This window comes from Blennius ocellaris (assembly GCF_963422515.1).
Source record: "Blennius ocellaris genome assembly, chromosome: 23".
In the NCBI taxonomy this organism is placed as follows: Eukaryota; Metazoa; Chordata; class Actinopteri; order Blenniiformes; family Blenniidae; genus Blennius; species Blennius ocellaris.
Window position 1 is genome coordinate 14,918,735 of NC_137672.1, and position 15,501 is coordinate 14,934,235.

General features: G+C 43.2%; 1 protein-coding gene across 2 annotated transcripts in view; it reads right to left on the minus strand.

The window, feature by feature from the left end:
• Positions 1 to 15,501, minus strand: part of mark2b (MAP/microtubule affinity-regulating kinase 2b) — a 46,316-nt gene that overhangs the window by 12,973 nt on the left and 17,842 nt on the right. The window contains exons 2-15 of one of the 2 annotated variants that reach the window (XM_080519171.1): positions 15,020 to 15,190; positions 13,700 to 13,753; positions 12,594 to 12,642; positions 12,277 to 12,342; positions 11,728 to 11,798; positions 11,297 to 11,353; positions 9,295 to 9,531; positions 8,513 to 8,632; positions 7,545 to 7,644; positions 7,290 to 7,402; positions 7,016 to 7,054; positions 6,360 to 6,417; positions 5,735 to 5,886; positions 4,157 to 4,251 (exon numbers count right to left, since the gene is read on the minus strand). In XM_080519171.1, coding sequence (XP_080375297.1) covers positions 4,157 to 4,251; positions 5,735 to 5,886; positions 6,360 to 6,417; positions 7,016 to 7,054; positions 7,290 to 7,402; positions 7,545 to 7,644; positions 8,513 to 8,632; positions 9,295 to 9,531; positions 11,297 to 11,353; positions 11,728 to 11,798; positions 12,277 to 12,342; positions 12,594 to 12,642; positions 13,700 to 13,753; positions 15,020 to 15,190 — 1,382 coding nt within the window. Of the gene's footprint in view, positions 1 to 4,156; positions 4,252 to 5,734; positions 5,887 to 6,359; positions 6,418 to 6,979; positions 7,055 to 7,289; positions 7,403 to 7,544; positions 7,645 to 8,512; positions 8,633 to 9,294; positions 9,532 to 11,296; positions 11,354 to 11,727; positions 11,799 to 12,276; positions 12,343 to 12,593; positions 12,643 to 13,699; positions 13,754 to 15,019; positions 15,191 to 15,501 lie in introns of both variants that reach the window. The other variant, XM_080519170.1, reaches the window with a different exon arrangement.

Consider the following 15,501-nt stretch of genomic DNA (forward strand, 5'->3'; position numbering starts at 1 on the left):
ACACAGACACTAGTAAATTCAGGAAACCCGATCTGTTCTCTGAATGGCTTCATAGGGCAGCTGTTAGCAAGTGGACTCGTTTGTCTCTTTCACAAGGGAAGGTTCCTTTTTTCCTGATCAATTTAACGATTTGTGTCGGGAAATGCTGGCTGCCAAGCCACGGCGATGCGCCAGGATTTGTCACAGGTAATTAAATCTGGGTTTTTTTTAACACTCACCAAAAGGCTGGCGATTCCCCTTTTAATGTAGCAGTGGTGTGTAGTTCTAGAGCCAATGAACCACTTTTACCCTGTTTTCATCTCTCCTTTTCCCTCTTTATCCATTTCGTGGCGGACGCGGCTGACGAAAGTTGCTCGGGATTGAAAGGTTTGTGAGTGTGTGTGAGGAACTTGCCTGGGCCGTGGTGCGTGCACGTCAGAGGGGCATGGATGATTGGAGGAGGACAGGGACTTGTGATGGCGGGGACGCGAAGAGGAGGAGGAGGAGGAGGAGGAGGACAAGACAGCAGCGGCCGAGGCAGTGGAGGCGCGGGAGCCCGGAGTGTTTAGGCTAGTGGGGGGGAGGGAGGAGGGAGAGGTGGGAGTGCCCCGCCCGACACACACACACACACAAATATGCAAACGCACCAAGCACACATGTTCAACATGGGACAAACAGGAAAAAAAAAAAAAAAACAACCCAAAAAGGACACACGTTCACATAAACACAAACACACCGGGCGGGGTTTGTGTGTGGGTGGGCAGGGAGGTGAGGTGGAGTATGGTTAGAAGCAGCACTCATCAAACACAGTCGGGGTGAGGGGAGGAGGAGGGGAGGGGGGGGTGGAGAGAACAGCAAAGAGAACAGGGACACAAAAAGAGAGCCGACATACGGCAAAAAGACACGAAGAAAGAAAAGTTGGTCTTCTTTGTGGCTACTTTATTGTGGTTTTACAATCCAAACTCGCAGTGTGACTGACTGCGTTCCTGAGCCTTCACGTAAAACCCAGCAGACATTAAAGTCAGCACACAAAGACCAACTGTGGAACCGTTTTCTACCAGGTGAGACAGACTGAAAGGCACACACAAAAGCACAGAAGTACATTGGTACAGTCAGACAGAAATGTGCAAAGCGAAACAAAACAACTAATCATTTCTAAGAAGAAAATATTGGTTAAAAACACGAGCTACAGAAAAGTGTCCTGCCAAAAAATGATGGAATATCGCCTATTTTTTTCCAGTGTAATTACAATAAATGCTTCATTCATGTGCTTTCAACAGAGTAAATATTACATTCATTGAATCCATTCATGCCTATATGTGACACTTTGGGACACAAAGGCTAAGAGCTCAGTATACCTGGGAAGATTTGGTGGCTTTCCTTAATCCTTATGTCTATATTCCATTATAAGACTACACTGCTTGGATTTCATTTTTAATTATGGAATTTCGATGCACAGATTGATGCAGACATCCCTATGCTGATGTTATGGAATAATTGTGTTTTGAAAAAGACAGCAATTTACTTCTTGGGTAAAAGTTACTTGTTTTTATTTTGCGAAATAAAAGCACCTTCTGCTTCACTTGTTCTCACTTCTTGCACTTTTATGTCTAGTGTTCTGTGTCTAATCTTTTGTAAACTAAGTTGCACAGACTTTATTTTTTTGTATCCAGAAAGCGAAAAATAACACAGTGCTCGAGTGGCTCTCTCTTTAAATAAAAGAAAAACATCCCCGGTTCAAGTTCATGGGGGCCTTTCAGTGCAGAGTTTGCCTGTTCTTCCTGTGTGTCAGTTTTCTGGTTTCCTCCCAAAACCCCCTTAAAAAAAACCCACATTCTGTCTCTAAATTGTTCCTTAACTTTCACTCAAACAACTTGCATTAGTTTTGCGATTAAATCTGGCTCTATTTATCCAAGTGCACATTACAAATATTCACCCCTGGTTTCACAAATGCAAGCAGTTGCTTGTTGGAGAAATACTGGATACATATTTTGAAGGGCTTGAGGCTGTTATACGCTGCCATTTAAGTCTGACGTCAGCTCAGGTCTGACCTCCCTGTTGTATTATATCTTAAATTTCTAATTCGGTAGTTAGAAACAAAAACAGGCTAATTCATGAACTCGCTCTTAATCAGCGAGGTTGCTACAGGCTACAAAGCAGGACACACACACACACACACACACACATACACACAGAGTAAGGGACAGAGGAGGCTGGTACCACAGAGAAACAGAGAGATATCTCAAGAGAGAGAGAGAGGGCTGAGCAGTGAGAGAAAGAGGGACATTTACAGAGGTCAACCAACAGCTGCTAATTACACAGACAACAAACAAGACGCTAACACACAAACACACACTCTTTTTGACGGGGATTAGGAGGGCTGGTGATGGAAAAAGGGCTGCATTCACCAGACAACCCGGTGTGTGGCGAGAGCCGGAGCCTGTGTGACATGTATGTTTAAACTTCAGCATGTGTGTGTGTGTGTGTGTGTGTGTAGTTGTGTATATGTGTAAGCCTATTAAGAGGCGAGTACAAGGACCATGTAGTGCTGCTAAGAGTTAATATTCCATCACAAGTCATTCTAATCTCCTTAGAGAAAGAGTGGGGAAGAAAAAGAAAGCAAGAGGAAGGAAGATTAATACGCAGACAAGAAGGGGGGGGGGAGAAAGGAGCGAGTCGAGCAAAGAAAGGAGTTGCCGAGGAAAAGTGGGTGACTGAGGATCCAGAGGGACGAAAACTCATGACGAAGATAAAAGACCACGAAATTAAGAAAGTTAGAAAAGGCCGGAAAGAGGAAGGGAAAGAAAAAGAAGGAAAAGGAGTGCTGTTGGGTAGGGGTGGGGTGTAACAATTATAAAAGCCCAAACTTCAAAGCATTAATGATGATCAAACAAAATAACTTTTAAAATTAAAGCAGTGGACAACCACTAAGTTAGCAGAGCCTAGCATCGCTAACAGACCCACAATATTAAAAAAGCACCGTCTCAAATGACCCCTTCATCACTGTGCAGTGCTTTGTGGAAGGTTTCTTAAAATCTAGAACTTATTACAGTCTGAAAATTAACGTCACGCCCATTAACGTGTACCGTGTTGGGAATGAGGGGGTCATTTGAGACAGATTACACATGAACAGGTAAACAAAGCAGTATGAATATGACCCTGAAACATCACAGTGGAGATTATGGTTTGGCTTAATGTTTAACGCTCATGGAGAAAAAAAAAAAAAAAAGCACACAAAGCATATGGCTGGTTAAGCATGGATGATGGTAGGTGTGGGCGTGTTGGTGCTCACAGGAGGGTACATCCAGGGATCCTCGTGATACAGAGGACTGGTGTGGCTTTATCTTGTGAAACTAGCCTAGAAAACTGTTGAGCTTCTCATGTGTGGCTGACACGCACAGCCGATATCCACAGGGAACATGCTTAAAGTGGCTAAATCGATCAAATTTAGGAAGAACCATAAAGCGAGGAGAAAGAGGAAAGAGGAGAGAGACCTATCATTAGAACAATTTAGTCAAAGACAAAGAGGGGAGCCAGAACTTAAATTATAGATTTCTGCAAGGAAAAAGTAATAAAAAAAAAAAAAAAAAAAACTGTTTTAGTTTTGTAGTCCATGAAATGAAAGAGATAAATAGTTGCGAAACCGTAAAAGTAAAGATTTATCAACCAAGATTAAATAGCAAGATATTTGAAAACGAAGAGCAATTTGAGATTAAATTTAAGTTTTGAAAAGTTGATTTGTGTCACCGTGTCATCTTCTGTGTTAATGCAGGTGTGCGTGTCCATCACATAATTCTCTGCTCCGACTGGCGGGTCTCCATCCGACCGTCAAGGGTAATCTGTAATCTACTGGAGGTTTGGCCTAAATTCCCAAGGGAGCCTGATTTCATGTCCGGGAGGGCTCGCCCCGCCCTGCAGCCAAGGCTGCGATCCTCCCGGAGCCAGCTGGCAGAGCTCTGGAGAGCACCAGCCAAGGTCTGGGGTTCAGCCACTGAGACAGCTGTGGGGCCGCTTCATTCACAAACCATGGCGGGTGTGTTTGTACTTTGTGTGCATTAAGTGACGAAGCAGTGCTGCCTCACAGCGACTGGTTGTGGCGTCAAGGGGGACCAAAAAAAAAAAAAAAAAAGTGTTTGTGGGGGGGGGGGGGGGGGGGGGGGGGGCGGCGTGTTTGTACCTGTCCTTGCCGTTCTGGATGCCCTGGCCCGGCGTCGCCCTCTCAGTCAGAGGGGAGTTCCGACTGCGACTGGTACCAGTGGACAAGATGCTATTCTGAAGGGGGAGAGCAACAAAATTATGTTAGAATATAATAGGACTGGGACTTATTTTGGTCCATGTGAACCAAGACAGTGGCACCCAGGTTTAGACTAAAAACCAAGGGCGATGTCACTCCAGAATGACCTGCTGGGAAGAAAAAAAAATAAAAAATCAAGCTGACTTAATCCCTGTCCTCTTAAACCTCTGAGGAAAATGCACCTCATTATCTTAATCTCATGTAGTGGGTGGGGGAGATGCGGCCAAACCTCTGTGGGCCGTAACCCCACACTTATGAAAACTCGGATCTCGCGCTCCATTTCTACCGTTTTCGGTTGTATTTGTATCGCGATCTTTGTTTGTTTCTACTTCATAAAAAGGAAGAGACTTAAATGCTGATTTAACCTCTATACTTCTACTAACACACTGGATGAATGTGATACACAAAGAGGCCATTGTTTTCATTTTCGGATGTCCCATTTGCTTAGGCTGAAATGGACCTATATATTAAAGTAAAGCCATTTCCCCTTTAATACAAAGCTAAATTAAAACCCATTAGAAAGCAGTTGTTCGTGTTCAAATAAATTACAACATACCCGAAATCTCAGTTTAAAAACAAAGCATCCGTACTCTCTCACCTCTGGCATTGAGTGAGCTTTGCAATCAAGCAAGGACAAGCGACTTCATTTCCTAAGCATTAATTAAATTTTAATTTAATGATCCCATTAGAGACTTTCCTGTAATGAATTCATTTTTTTTTTCTGTACCAAACTAGAAAGAGGTGTCCATTGTGAGCAGAATACAGTAGACCCCAGGGTAGTACTTAGAAATCACTTGTTGATATGAGCGGTTCCATATATTAAACTTACTGCAAAAGATTGTTTTTTTTAATTTTGTCTTTTACTTTGTCTAAAATGAGTAAAAATATCCCTTCAACGCAGTGGAAATAAAAAAAAAAATCAATAATTAAATAGTGTTCTGGGTGAATTCTTCTCTGCTGGTTGATGCCGAATGTCCTGTTTGTGTTCTCGTTGTGGCTGATGAGCACGTTTTTTCCCACACGTCACAAAGACCATAATGATTTGCCGAGTGAAACTGACACATGAGCTAAACAAAGTGCACAAAACATGAATGAACTTTGACCTTGAGCTATTAAGGTATGATATAGCAGTTGCTTTGTGTGACCTCTGCACTTCCTCTTTTAAAAGAATGCAAACAAACTACTTGGCTATACTCCAATAACTACTGTTTAACTATTAACTAGATTTCAGAAGATGACTTATCCTCTGATGCTGATTCACCTGAATGCATTTCCTCAGTAATAACCAGCTTCTTAAATGTCTAACATTTGAATTTTTTTTTTAATTGTTTTTCCATTGTGAAGCTTGTTTGTTTCTTACTGATCCTTTTTTGAGAAAACAAGTGATGCCAGAAGCATCAAGTTACAAGTGTTTAAATATGGGGAATATCATGGAAAAGTGTTATGAGTGTTGGGTCTCACGGTGGAGGGCGTGGCGCTCTTCTTGCGGTCTGTGGGGACCAGAGGGCTGGCCGGCACCTTGGTAGTAGAGCTGCCCGATGAACTCTTTCTCCCAGAATCCTCTGCTGCAGACCGGTTGTCTGCCTGCCCTCCCCTCTTGGAGTAGGAGGAGCCTTGAAACAAGAGAGCCCATCGCTTCAGAAATGACCCCAGTCTGCAGCTCGGCCTCGCATGAATCGACTAACGACATTCAAACTGACAGTTTTCCTTTCAGTCTGCCCTACAAATCCATGTTCTGAAATCTCCACTGCATATCTAACCTCTATCCCTTTTCTATTATACACATCTTTGTCCACCTCTCACATGCGCAGATTACTCTTTATTTGAGCACAAATAACACCCATGCAGCTCCACATTGTAAATTTCTCCACAATATGCACATACATGTTAAAAAGAAGAAAATCTACTAGAAGTTCTAATTTACCAATTTGAGGAATTTGATTGGCTGCAAGGTACACACACACAAAAAAAACAAGAGTTGAAACTGGTGTTTTTGTCTTGCCAAATAATTCTTCATCTCAGTCTGATGTGCATTCCCACCCCCCTTTTTCTCTCCATAACCCTCCTTAGCAGAAACCCCCCTCACCCTGGTCAGTGGTTCTGCGGTTCTGAGGCTTCTGGTTGGACGACACACTGCGCTGTACCTTAAAAAGGAACATAGCAAAAAAAAGTCAGTGCAGTCCTCCTCGGGTCACAAAGTGTTCACATATACACACGGACACCAGGGTCTAAGTATGAAGAGCAAAGGAAATATTTGCTGCTTTTCTTCGCCAAGGTGCCAAGATCTTTTTCCAGTACGCAGAGAAATATATGAATGACCGACCATTCCCTTGATGTGGATACTACGGCTTCACCTCTACTGTATGCAAGTAACCAGTATCAATTAAGATTGGGGCAAATTACATTAAGACATTGATGTGGTTCAATCTAAAACTGAATCCTGGAATGTAGTTGGGAAAACCTAGAGCTGTTTAAATATCAAAAAAGGAAAAGAAAAAAAAAAAGGGAGACATTTGGAGCGCCTGGGAAGGCAGTGGTTTGCTGGAGCTCAGTTGTATGGAAGGCCTAGGATCAAGCGCCTAAAAATAAGACTTTGGAGTGGATTCCCAGGCTGTTATGTGGCCAAGTCAGTGCGCTTGTGTCACTGGCAGGGCTCAGGAAACCTCCCTATGCACTAGCAGAAAACAGTATGTGGCGTCTTTATACCTTGTGAGGCTGGGAGGGGGCATTTATGTTGCTTACATCACTTCCTGGCCGGGGCTTGATGCAACCTTCGTCCAGCTGAGATTAAAAAAATACAAACATTTAGGAGGTCTCAATACACGTTCACGAGCAGCACCAAGAGAGAGGCAGTATATTTATAACAGACACCCAGTACAATGCAAAAAGTGCTATTATTGGAGTTCTGACTCATGTGAAGTGAATGCCAGGACTAGCCGCTTTGTACTGACAGTAAAATAGCACCGCATGCAAGTGTACATTTGAGTATAGCAAGAGAGAGAAAAAAACAAAACACCTCAGAGTTCCTATAGTCCAGAAGCAGATATGTAGCCATCACATCGTTATACTTCTGGTTCACCAGCGAGTCCTGGATCTCCGTCTGAGAGAATCCCATCTGCAGCATGATGTCTGTGGCCACACGCAATAAGCAGAGCGCATTGAGAATTACAACGTAATAACTAGAAACCATTTAAAGATGAGCCATTTTTATGTGAGAAGAAAAATAAACAAAAAGCAAACTGACCATTTTTGCGGGTGTTTCTGATCCTACCTGTCCTCCTGGGGTCCTTATAATCTGGCTGTGGTTCGATGTACGGTTTCAGTTCTTCCTCCTCATGGCCTACATTCATCCACCGGTCCCTCATTATCTGCTGCTAGAAGGAAGCCACAGAAACAGAGAGGCACACGCAGGAGGGCAAAGGTTGTCAATAAGGACACAAATCACAGGAATCGGATTAAAGTTCATTGCGAAAAAAATTACTCTGTTTCATCCCCCCCCCCACCATAAATGTCACCAGTGGTTTTGTTTGTTTTTGTCAGGTTGCAACCATTTACCGCGGCTTTACAAATACTTTTTCAAAGGGCAGATCCACAGGTTATGTCAGATACACTTAGAAATCAACACTCGGCTGTCTCGAACTCGACATCCTTCGACCAAAAAGAGTAGTTAACTGGCAAAAACACGATTACATCAACTTCTCAGCAGGCTTAGATTAATAGTATGTGTAACATGTCAAATACAGAGTAAATACAATTCCTTCTGATCTCGAGCACACCTAAACTCTAAAGAAGCAGGTGCAAATTATAGTCATGACACTGTTTTCTAACACTAAAGCTTGAATTTTCTTCACAGTGCTGACACATGCACTATGTCACTCGAGTATACAATAAGTATACAACAAGGCAGTGACACAAGGCAGGAGTGTGTTTATTATGCTGCGTAGTAATTTGAACATACATCTCCATTTGGCAGAACCATATTTAAACTCATAAATCTCAAACCTCTAACTAACAGGTATTCACTATGCCTTTAAAAAGCCCTTTACACTTCAGCAACAAAGTCACGTATAGCTGCCTAAACTCATCCAGGTGTACAAAACTGTCTGTGCTGCGTTCAATGTTCGGAGCAAAACGACGGCAAGAGGTTTCACTTTGTTTTATATTGAAACAAGTACAAGGATTGTGACAAACATTTCCTGGTACTGTATTTAGTGTACGAGTGTGCGCGGTGCGACCTACCTCGAGGCTGCCTCTTTTCGAAGGGTTCAAGATGAGGAACTTTTTGAGCAAGTTCTCGCAGTCGGTGGACATATAGAAAGGGATCCTGTATTTACCACGCAGCACGCGTTCTCTCAGTTCCTGAAGACACACAAAAGCACAAAATTGAACGGGAGCTTCAGATATTCACAACCAAAAACACAAACAAAATGTTTATGCTCCTCCTTCCCCTACATAGTAGCTTTGTTTGCCCTTTTTTTTTTAAAAACACCCTATTGGCTGAAGTTTAAGACGTCTCGTCTAATAAAGACAATTTTTACAGCTACAATCGAACAAAGAAGTGAAATTAGAGCGGGTATAAATAGCAAGGTCAGAATATAACCCTTAAAACTTCCTTTCGCTGTACGTGAGGTTCAGAAAGGCTGGATAATGCTTCAAAGGCATGTTCAAATCAACATGATTACATTCAATGTCATATCGCCCACCCGAAATGCGTGAGCACATGTAGAATGAGTCATATAGGCAACTGACTGAACACACAGCACGATCGATGGTGTGAATTACTGAGAACGGTCATTTTAACAGAAAGTGTTGAACAAAGAATGTGTGGCTGACCACTCTTCGGCAAAAACAATACTGTGACTGGCACTCGTAATTTCACACATTCACTCTTTCCCCGAGTCCAGTTTCTGCTTTCTTGAAGGAAGGAGGAACAGAAATCTGCATGACAAATACTACGGCCACCCACAGAATACCGACATCTGCTTATGTAATGCACACACACACAAAGTCCTCCGACCGACCTTGAGGTTCTGTCCATCGAAGGGCAGCGAGCCGCTGACCAGTGTGTAGAGGATCACTCCCAGGCTCCAGACGTCCACCTCGGGCCCGTCGTACTTTTTGCCCTGAAAGAGCTCCGGGGCGGCGTAGGGCGGGGAGCCACAGAAAGTGTCCAGCTTGTTCCCCAGTGTAAATTCGTTGCTGAAGCCAAAGTCTGCTATCTTGATGTTCATGTCTGCGTCCAGCAGCAGGTTCTCTGCCTGCAGACAGACAGCATGTGGGAGAGAGAGGCACAAAGACAGATTCATGATGCACAGGGCCGGAGGAAAACAGGACGACAAGTATAGAGGAGAAAAGGAAATATTAGTATGCAGGGATATATATTTTTTCCCCCACTGTACCCAACAAGAACCAAACAAATGACACATGCAGGCCTAAATTTTGATTTGTGTGATATGCTAATGTTTTATTTGCACCTTTTTTCACATCTTGTCGACATAAAAAGACCAGAAGAACTAAAACCAGAGGTTATATTATCAAAAAGTATCACTGCAACTAAGGTTCTTAGTCCTGTCAAGACATTTAAATGTATTTGTACATTTTCCACCTTGTGGCTGACAATCGTCAAGAACACCTTTCTCTTGGGCGAGAAAGAGATCCTTCAGAGTAATGGTCTGGGGCCTGCAAGTAGCACACAATGAGCAAAGTGAGCTGCCACAGTTTGTTCCTCTCGTGTGTGTGTGTGTGTGTGTGTGTGTGTGTGTGTGTGTGTGTGTGTGTGTGTGTGTGTGTGTGTGTGTGTGTGTGTGTGTGTGTGTGTGTGTGTGTGTGTGTGTGTGTGTGTGTGTGTGTGTGTGTGTGTGTGTGTGTGTGTGTGTGTGTGTGTGTGTGTGTGTGTGTGTGTGTGTGTGTGTGTGTGTGTTAAGCCCAAAGTGAGCCAGTGAGCAAGGAGGCTGAGGGTTGCCTAGCAACAGGTGCGCTCTCCTTTTCACTTGCTCTGAATACTCTGCAGCTTGTGTGTGTGTGTGTGTGTGAGTGAGTGAGTGTATCCAAGTGTGCATGAAGATTAAATGCAACTCCTCTGAAATCATCTCAAACATCTGATCTCAATAAATATATTAACATAGACATTAAACTTTTGTAGGCATCATCTATCATACATTAACAAGAAAATGTAATGTCAAACAAGCAAACATAAAACTTGTGTCTTTCAAAGAAATACTGTATGTAGCAGTATGTAGAAAACACTTCCAGCACATGCATGATACCAGCATTTCTGGGCACATTTTAAATGCAAGCTCATCACAATTTGCTCTTTGCAGTGTGGCACCTATGAGAGTTAAGCCGGCGCTGGATTTTATACTATTCTCAGGAGTGACTGGGATAATGTGCAGGATGGCAAGTGTTAGAATAATGAGAATTGTCTGTCCAGAAGAAGCCTCTTATTATGCTGCTTTGTTCTATTCACTTCAAAGTGTTTATAAAGATTGACAACAGTATTAAAAAAAAGAAAAAAGAAAAGAAAGAACAAAAAGAAAGAAAAAGAAAATTGGTGGAAAAACCAGTTTGCATTGGGAGGTTCCTCTGCACTCACTGTACAGTGAACAGTAATGATGGTAATGTTTTGCCTACAGGTCTGACTGTCGGCACATTAAGAGGATTGATAACTCTGCTTAACACGGTGACGCAACCCGACCGGGAACAACTTCCGTGTTCACGCCGTGTTTCAGGTTAGGAACAAACTATTGTGGATTGACTCATACCTACACAAACAAACAGTAACGCTCCATATAGCAGCATGACAAGACGCATCGAAGCATGCTGATTTAAGCCACAGTGCTCAAAGAGGGACGTTTTATCATCTTTGTGATTAATCTCTGGGCCGCCTGTTCGTGGGCAGGATTTCATCACAATAAGTCGAATCATATGAAGATTAATGTGGAGAGATAAAGGGAGCGAGAGGGGGAGGGGAGGGGGGGTAGGTACAACCCTCGGTGTAATTCGGTGATGTGTGCATCTTCTCACCTTGAGGTCTCTGTGTACTATACACTTCTGATGGCAATACTGCACTGCTGACACAATCTGGGAAGAGAGACGGCGAGAGAACAAAGAGAGAAGGGAAGGTTGAGACAAAGTAAGAAGCACAAACGGATAGTTAGAATTTCAGAAAGGATGCAAGCTTCAAGCACTTTTGCCAACTTTTTAGATTTTCACAACCAATAATCCGATAAATTTTATAAGAAAAAGTAAAAAAAAATGTCTTCCACTATTGAAGAAACTACTTTTGAATAACAATATTTTAACACGAATTTGCTGCTTTAGCCTGAAACGTAATAAAAAAAAAGTAGTTAAATGATTTATTTTTAATTTAATAAACAAGCAGCACACACCAGCTTGCAGAAATGATACAAATGAAATATTTTTTTTCCTGCAGACACACATATACAGACACCTACCTGTCTGAATTTGGCACGGGCTTCTTTCTCCTTCATCCTACCGTGGGCCACCAAGTAATCAAAGACCTCTCCTGGGAGACGAGAGAAAGAGGAGGAGAGTCGGCAGTCAGTGTTGGAACAGGACACCCGTCTCCTCGCAATCACTGGAGTCGTTTGGACGCCGAACTGAATGCTGTCCTTTTAAGATCCCAAGTATGGGCACCAAAATCTCACATTACCTTACGATATTTTCATTAGAAACTTGACTTAATCAACATATACATTGATTTAAATTATTTATGGTTGTCTAGATTGAGTGTGAATCTATATAGTAAAAACATTGCACTGGTCATTCTACTAAATCAGTTATAAAAAAAAAAAAGGAGGGGGGGGTTAACAGAATAATGCATGCTTTTTAGCTTTTGTCATATATTTAAAAACTTAAACAAGATGTTTTTCCTTATGAAGACGTACGGTCTGTATTTATCCATTTGGGGTCCCTCAACTTATTACCTAACATACAGAGTGCTGAGCTTCAGGCAGAATGATTTCACAGGGACAAGCACTTACCTCCACTGGCGTACTCCATTACCAGGTACAAAGTCTTCTCTGTTTCTATCACCTCAAAGAGCTTGACTGAAGGGCGAAGAAAGGAAAGGATCGGAGGGGTAGTGGGGGAGCAAAGTGGAGGGAAACGAGGCAAGACAGTGGGAAGAGAAAAGTAGTGAAAATACAGAGTTGAGGAAGGGGTAAGAAAATATTGAAAGTATAAAGTGAGGTGGGGGGAAAAAAAGCAGGATTGTTATCATATGACCTTGAAATACCAATTTGGAATGGCTCCGAGGGAGGAACGGCAGAGTGGAAACTCATGCTTCAGCGTGACTCACCTATGTTGGGATGATTCAACATCTTCATGATCCTCACCTCTCGAAAGAGCTGCGTGAAAACACACCATGGTAAGTGTTATCAGGTCGACTGTCAGAGCAGTTTTGGGGCTTGTTTTTTTTTTTACATGCAGCTGCATACATGAATATAATTTGATTTTGTCTGTACATCTAGTTAAGGTGAGGGAGAAACAAATCAGATTTGCAACCACCACTTCCTAGGAGGATCCCAAGCTTCTACGTCTCAAATATCACTGAGTATACAAACTTTTATTTCCTGTTTATGACCATGCAGGCCAAACTGAAGATGCTCAGTAGAGACACACACACACACACACACAGCATAGACTCAGAGCTATAATGGTTTCTAAGCCAAGGCCTTAAGCGATTTCAAATCTCAGCATTAAAAAATGATAATAAATCAAACTACTGCAGACATAAAGGTTTGAGGGTATGCTCTCTGCTCATTAGGAATTTATTACCTCTGTGAGTCAGCAAATAGTGTCCTACTGGACTTTATGGATGCTTTGAGGATAAACTAATCCACCAAAAGCATGCGAGTTAAAATACTGAAGTTATGAGCAGTGATAAATGCAGCTCGGTCGCAGATAGCTTGACTGAGTTAATTTAATCACTATTGAACACATAAACTAATGCAACGCTGCATCTTGCACTGTCTGCATTCATCTACGGATATATACGTCGCGCCCCATTAGCGGCTCGGCTTTATCTTCACATTTTCTATGCGAAGTGCTCTATGAGCTTGCATTTCGACAGAAAGACGCTGTCTGAGCGTTCGGTGTGTGCGTTCAGCATGCGTGGTGAGACAGTTTGCGTGTAAGTGGACAGACCCCACCCTGCCACGATCAAAAGAAGTAATTGCAGCTTGTTTCCTGTAATTAAAACTCTCTCTGAAAACTAGACCACTTCAGACAGATAGAGAGAGAGAGAGAGAGAGGCAGGCAGAGAGACAGAAAGGGAGCGAGAGGACACGTGGTGCATGAGGGGGTGACTTGAGAATGACTTCTGAGAAAAGGGATACGACGGACTGGGGTTTGAATGTCGTCCCTGAATGTGTGAGAACGAGAGAAGGAGTTGAAGAGACCCACCTTCTGCAAACTGGAAGAGTTGAGCTGTGTCTTATCTATGATCTTTACAGCCACCTAGAAGCAAAAACAGCACGGTGTACATTTATCATTACACGTTTATTTTTTTTTTCATTACACTTGCTGGATTGGGTTTGACACCTCCTGCTCACACAAACCTGCCTGCGACGCCACAGCAGAAACGCACACGACGAGAATCTCTCAGCATTCAGTGATAAACACACAATCACAGCAGGACACAAGTTACATAACAGGACTGGATACAGAAGGAGACGGAGAGCTAAAGCACTTTTCTTTTTAAACCCTGCAATAATAAGGTCTCTGGTTCATAATCCACCAGTGGTCACTCACAAGAGAGACGAAGCCAAAGAAAGAGAGCGAAAAGGACGAACAGGAGCCGAGAAAAATATAAATAGAGAAATTCGACAGATGGGAGGGATTCAAAGTATGAGCTGAGGAAAAAAAAAAAAAAAGAGAAGAGGATGAAACAGTACAAGAGAAAAGAGGAGAAGAAGGGAGGGGAAACAAAGAGCCATCTCTTCACAAGGACACAGAAACGGGCGGTCCATTTCTCTCGCCTATTTATGTTTCACTGTCAGCTAATGTCTCTTTTGGTCTTCCTTCTGGTTGCGTTTGTCTGACTTTCTCGGGCACTTTGACTCGCCGCTGTTTCCTGTGTGCGTTTATGAGCGCTCGGCCAAACGGGTCACACGGAGTGTTATCAGGGTGTCAGGCACAGCGCTGTCACACATTGACAGAGCCCTCCCGCCCCTCTCTCTTCCCCTCGGCACATCGCAGCGAGAGGCGGCCGGACTGGCCACCGGACGGGAGCCCCGGAGGACGCGCACACCTCTCCCATTAAAAGGAGCCGATCACTATGTTACGTCACACGTGGAGTTCACAGTAAGCTGGAGACATTTCAGCGTCTCAGTTCGAGTGGACAATGGCGAGGTAATCTCTTGCAGCAGATGTATCGTCTCCAAAGCCTCAGATCAGACTGAACCCACTGTGTATCACAGCTTGAACCCTGGCTCTATCCTCAGCAACCAGGAGAGCGGATGAACGGTCAGCCAAACACTTGCAGTGTTTTTCTCCTTTTTTTTTTTTTAACCATAGTGGCTAATTAAAAGAAATCGGAGGCTTTTTCTACTCTATATCTCTTTGGCTTGTATAACCAGTTTATTAAAGACTACTAAAGTGCCGATTTGATTTAAAGTACAGGCCTGGAGTTCAGAAAGTCGGGGTGACTGTAAGAGGAATCCCAGGATAAGATGAAAGCTTTACAGGCCAGTGCACCCGGTGTCTTTGTGTGTGCAGGCTTACCTCTTTTCCGGTGAGGACGTGCCGTGCCAGTTTGACCTTGGCGAAGTTGCCTTTGCCGATAGTTTTCAGCAACCGATAGTTACCGATGTGCGGCTGGTCGTCTGATGTGGTCGTGGCGACCGAGTTTCGACACCGCGGCATGCTGGAGCGGCCAGACGACGACTTGGGCTCCTGGAAAGAGGCACAGCTGGATTGTAACTGCATGAGGACGCGATGACATTGAAAATGCCTTTTAATCCAACATTGGCCCCCCAAAAAAGACAAAAACTCACTGAATAATTGAGAGATTAAAAAAAATTACCAACTTCTGTTCAGAAACAATAGAATCTAACAAAGAAGGAAGCCGGAGGTCTCGTACCGTTATGTACAGGGGAAAAGCTCAGTATAGAAGAAGACTGAGAATGTGAACACGGGCTGTTATTTTACCTCCTTAGGAATCTGCAAACTATTGTTTTGGTGCGGCAGTAGTGTCCCTTTGTTTG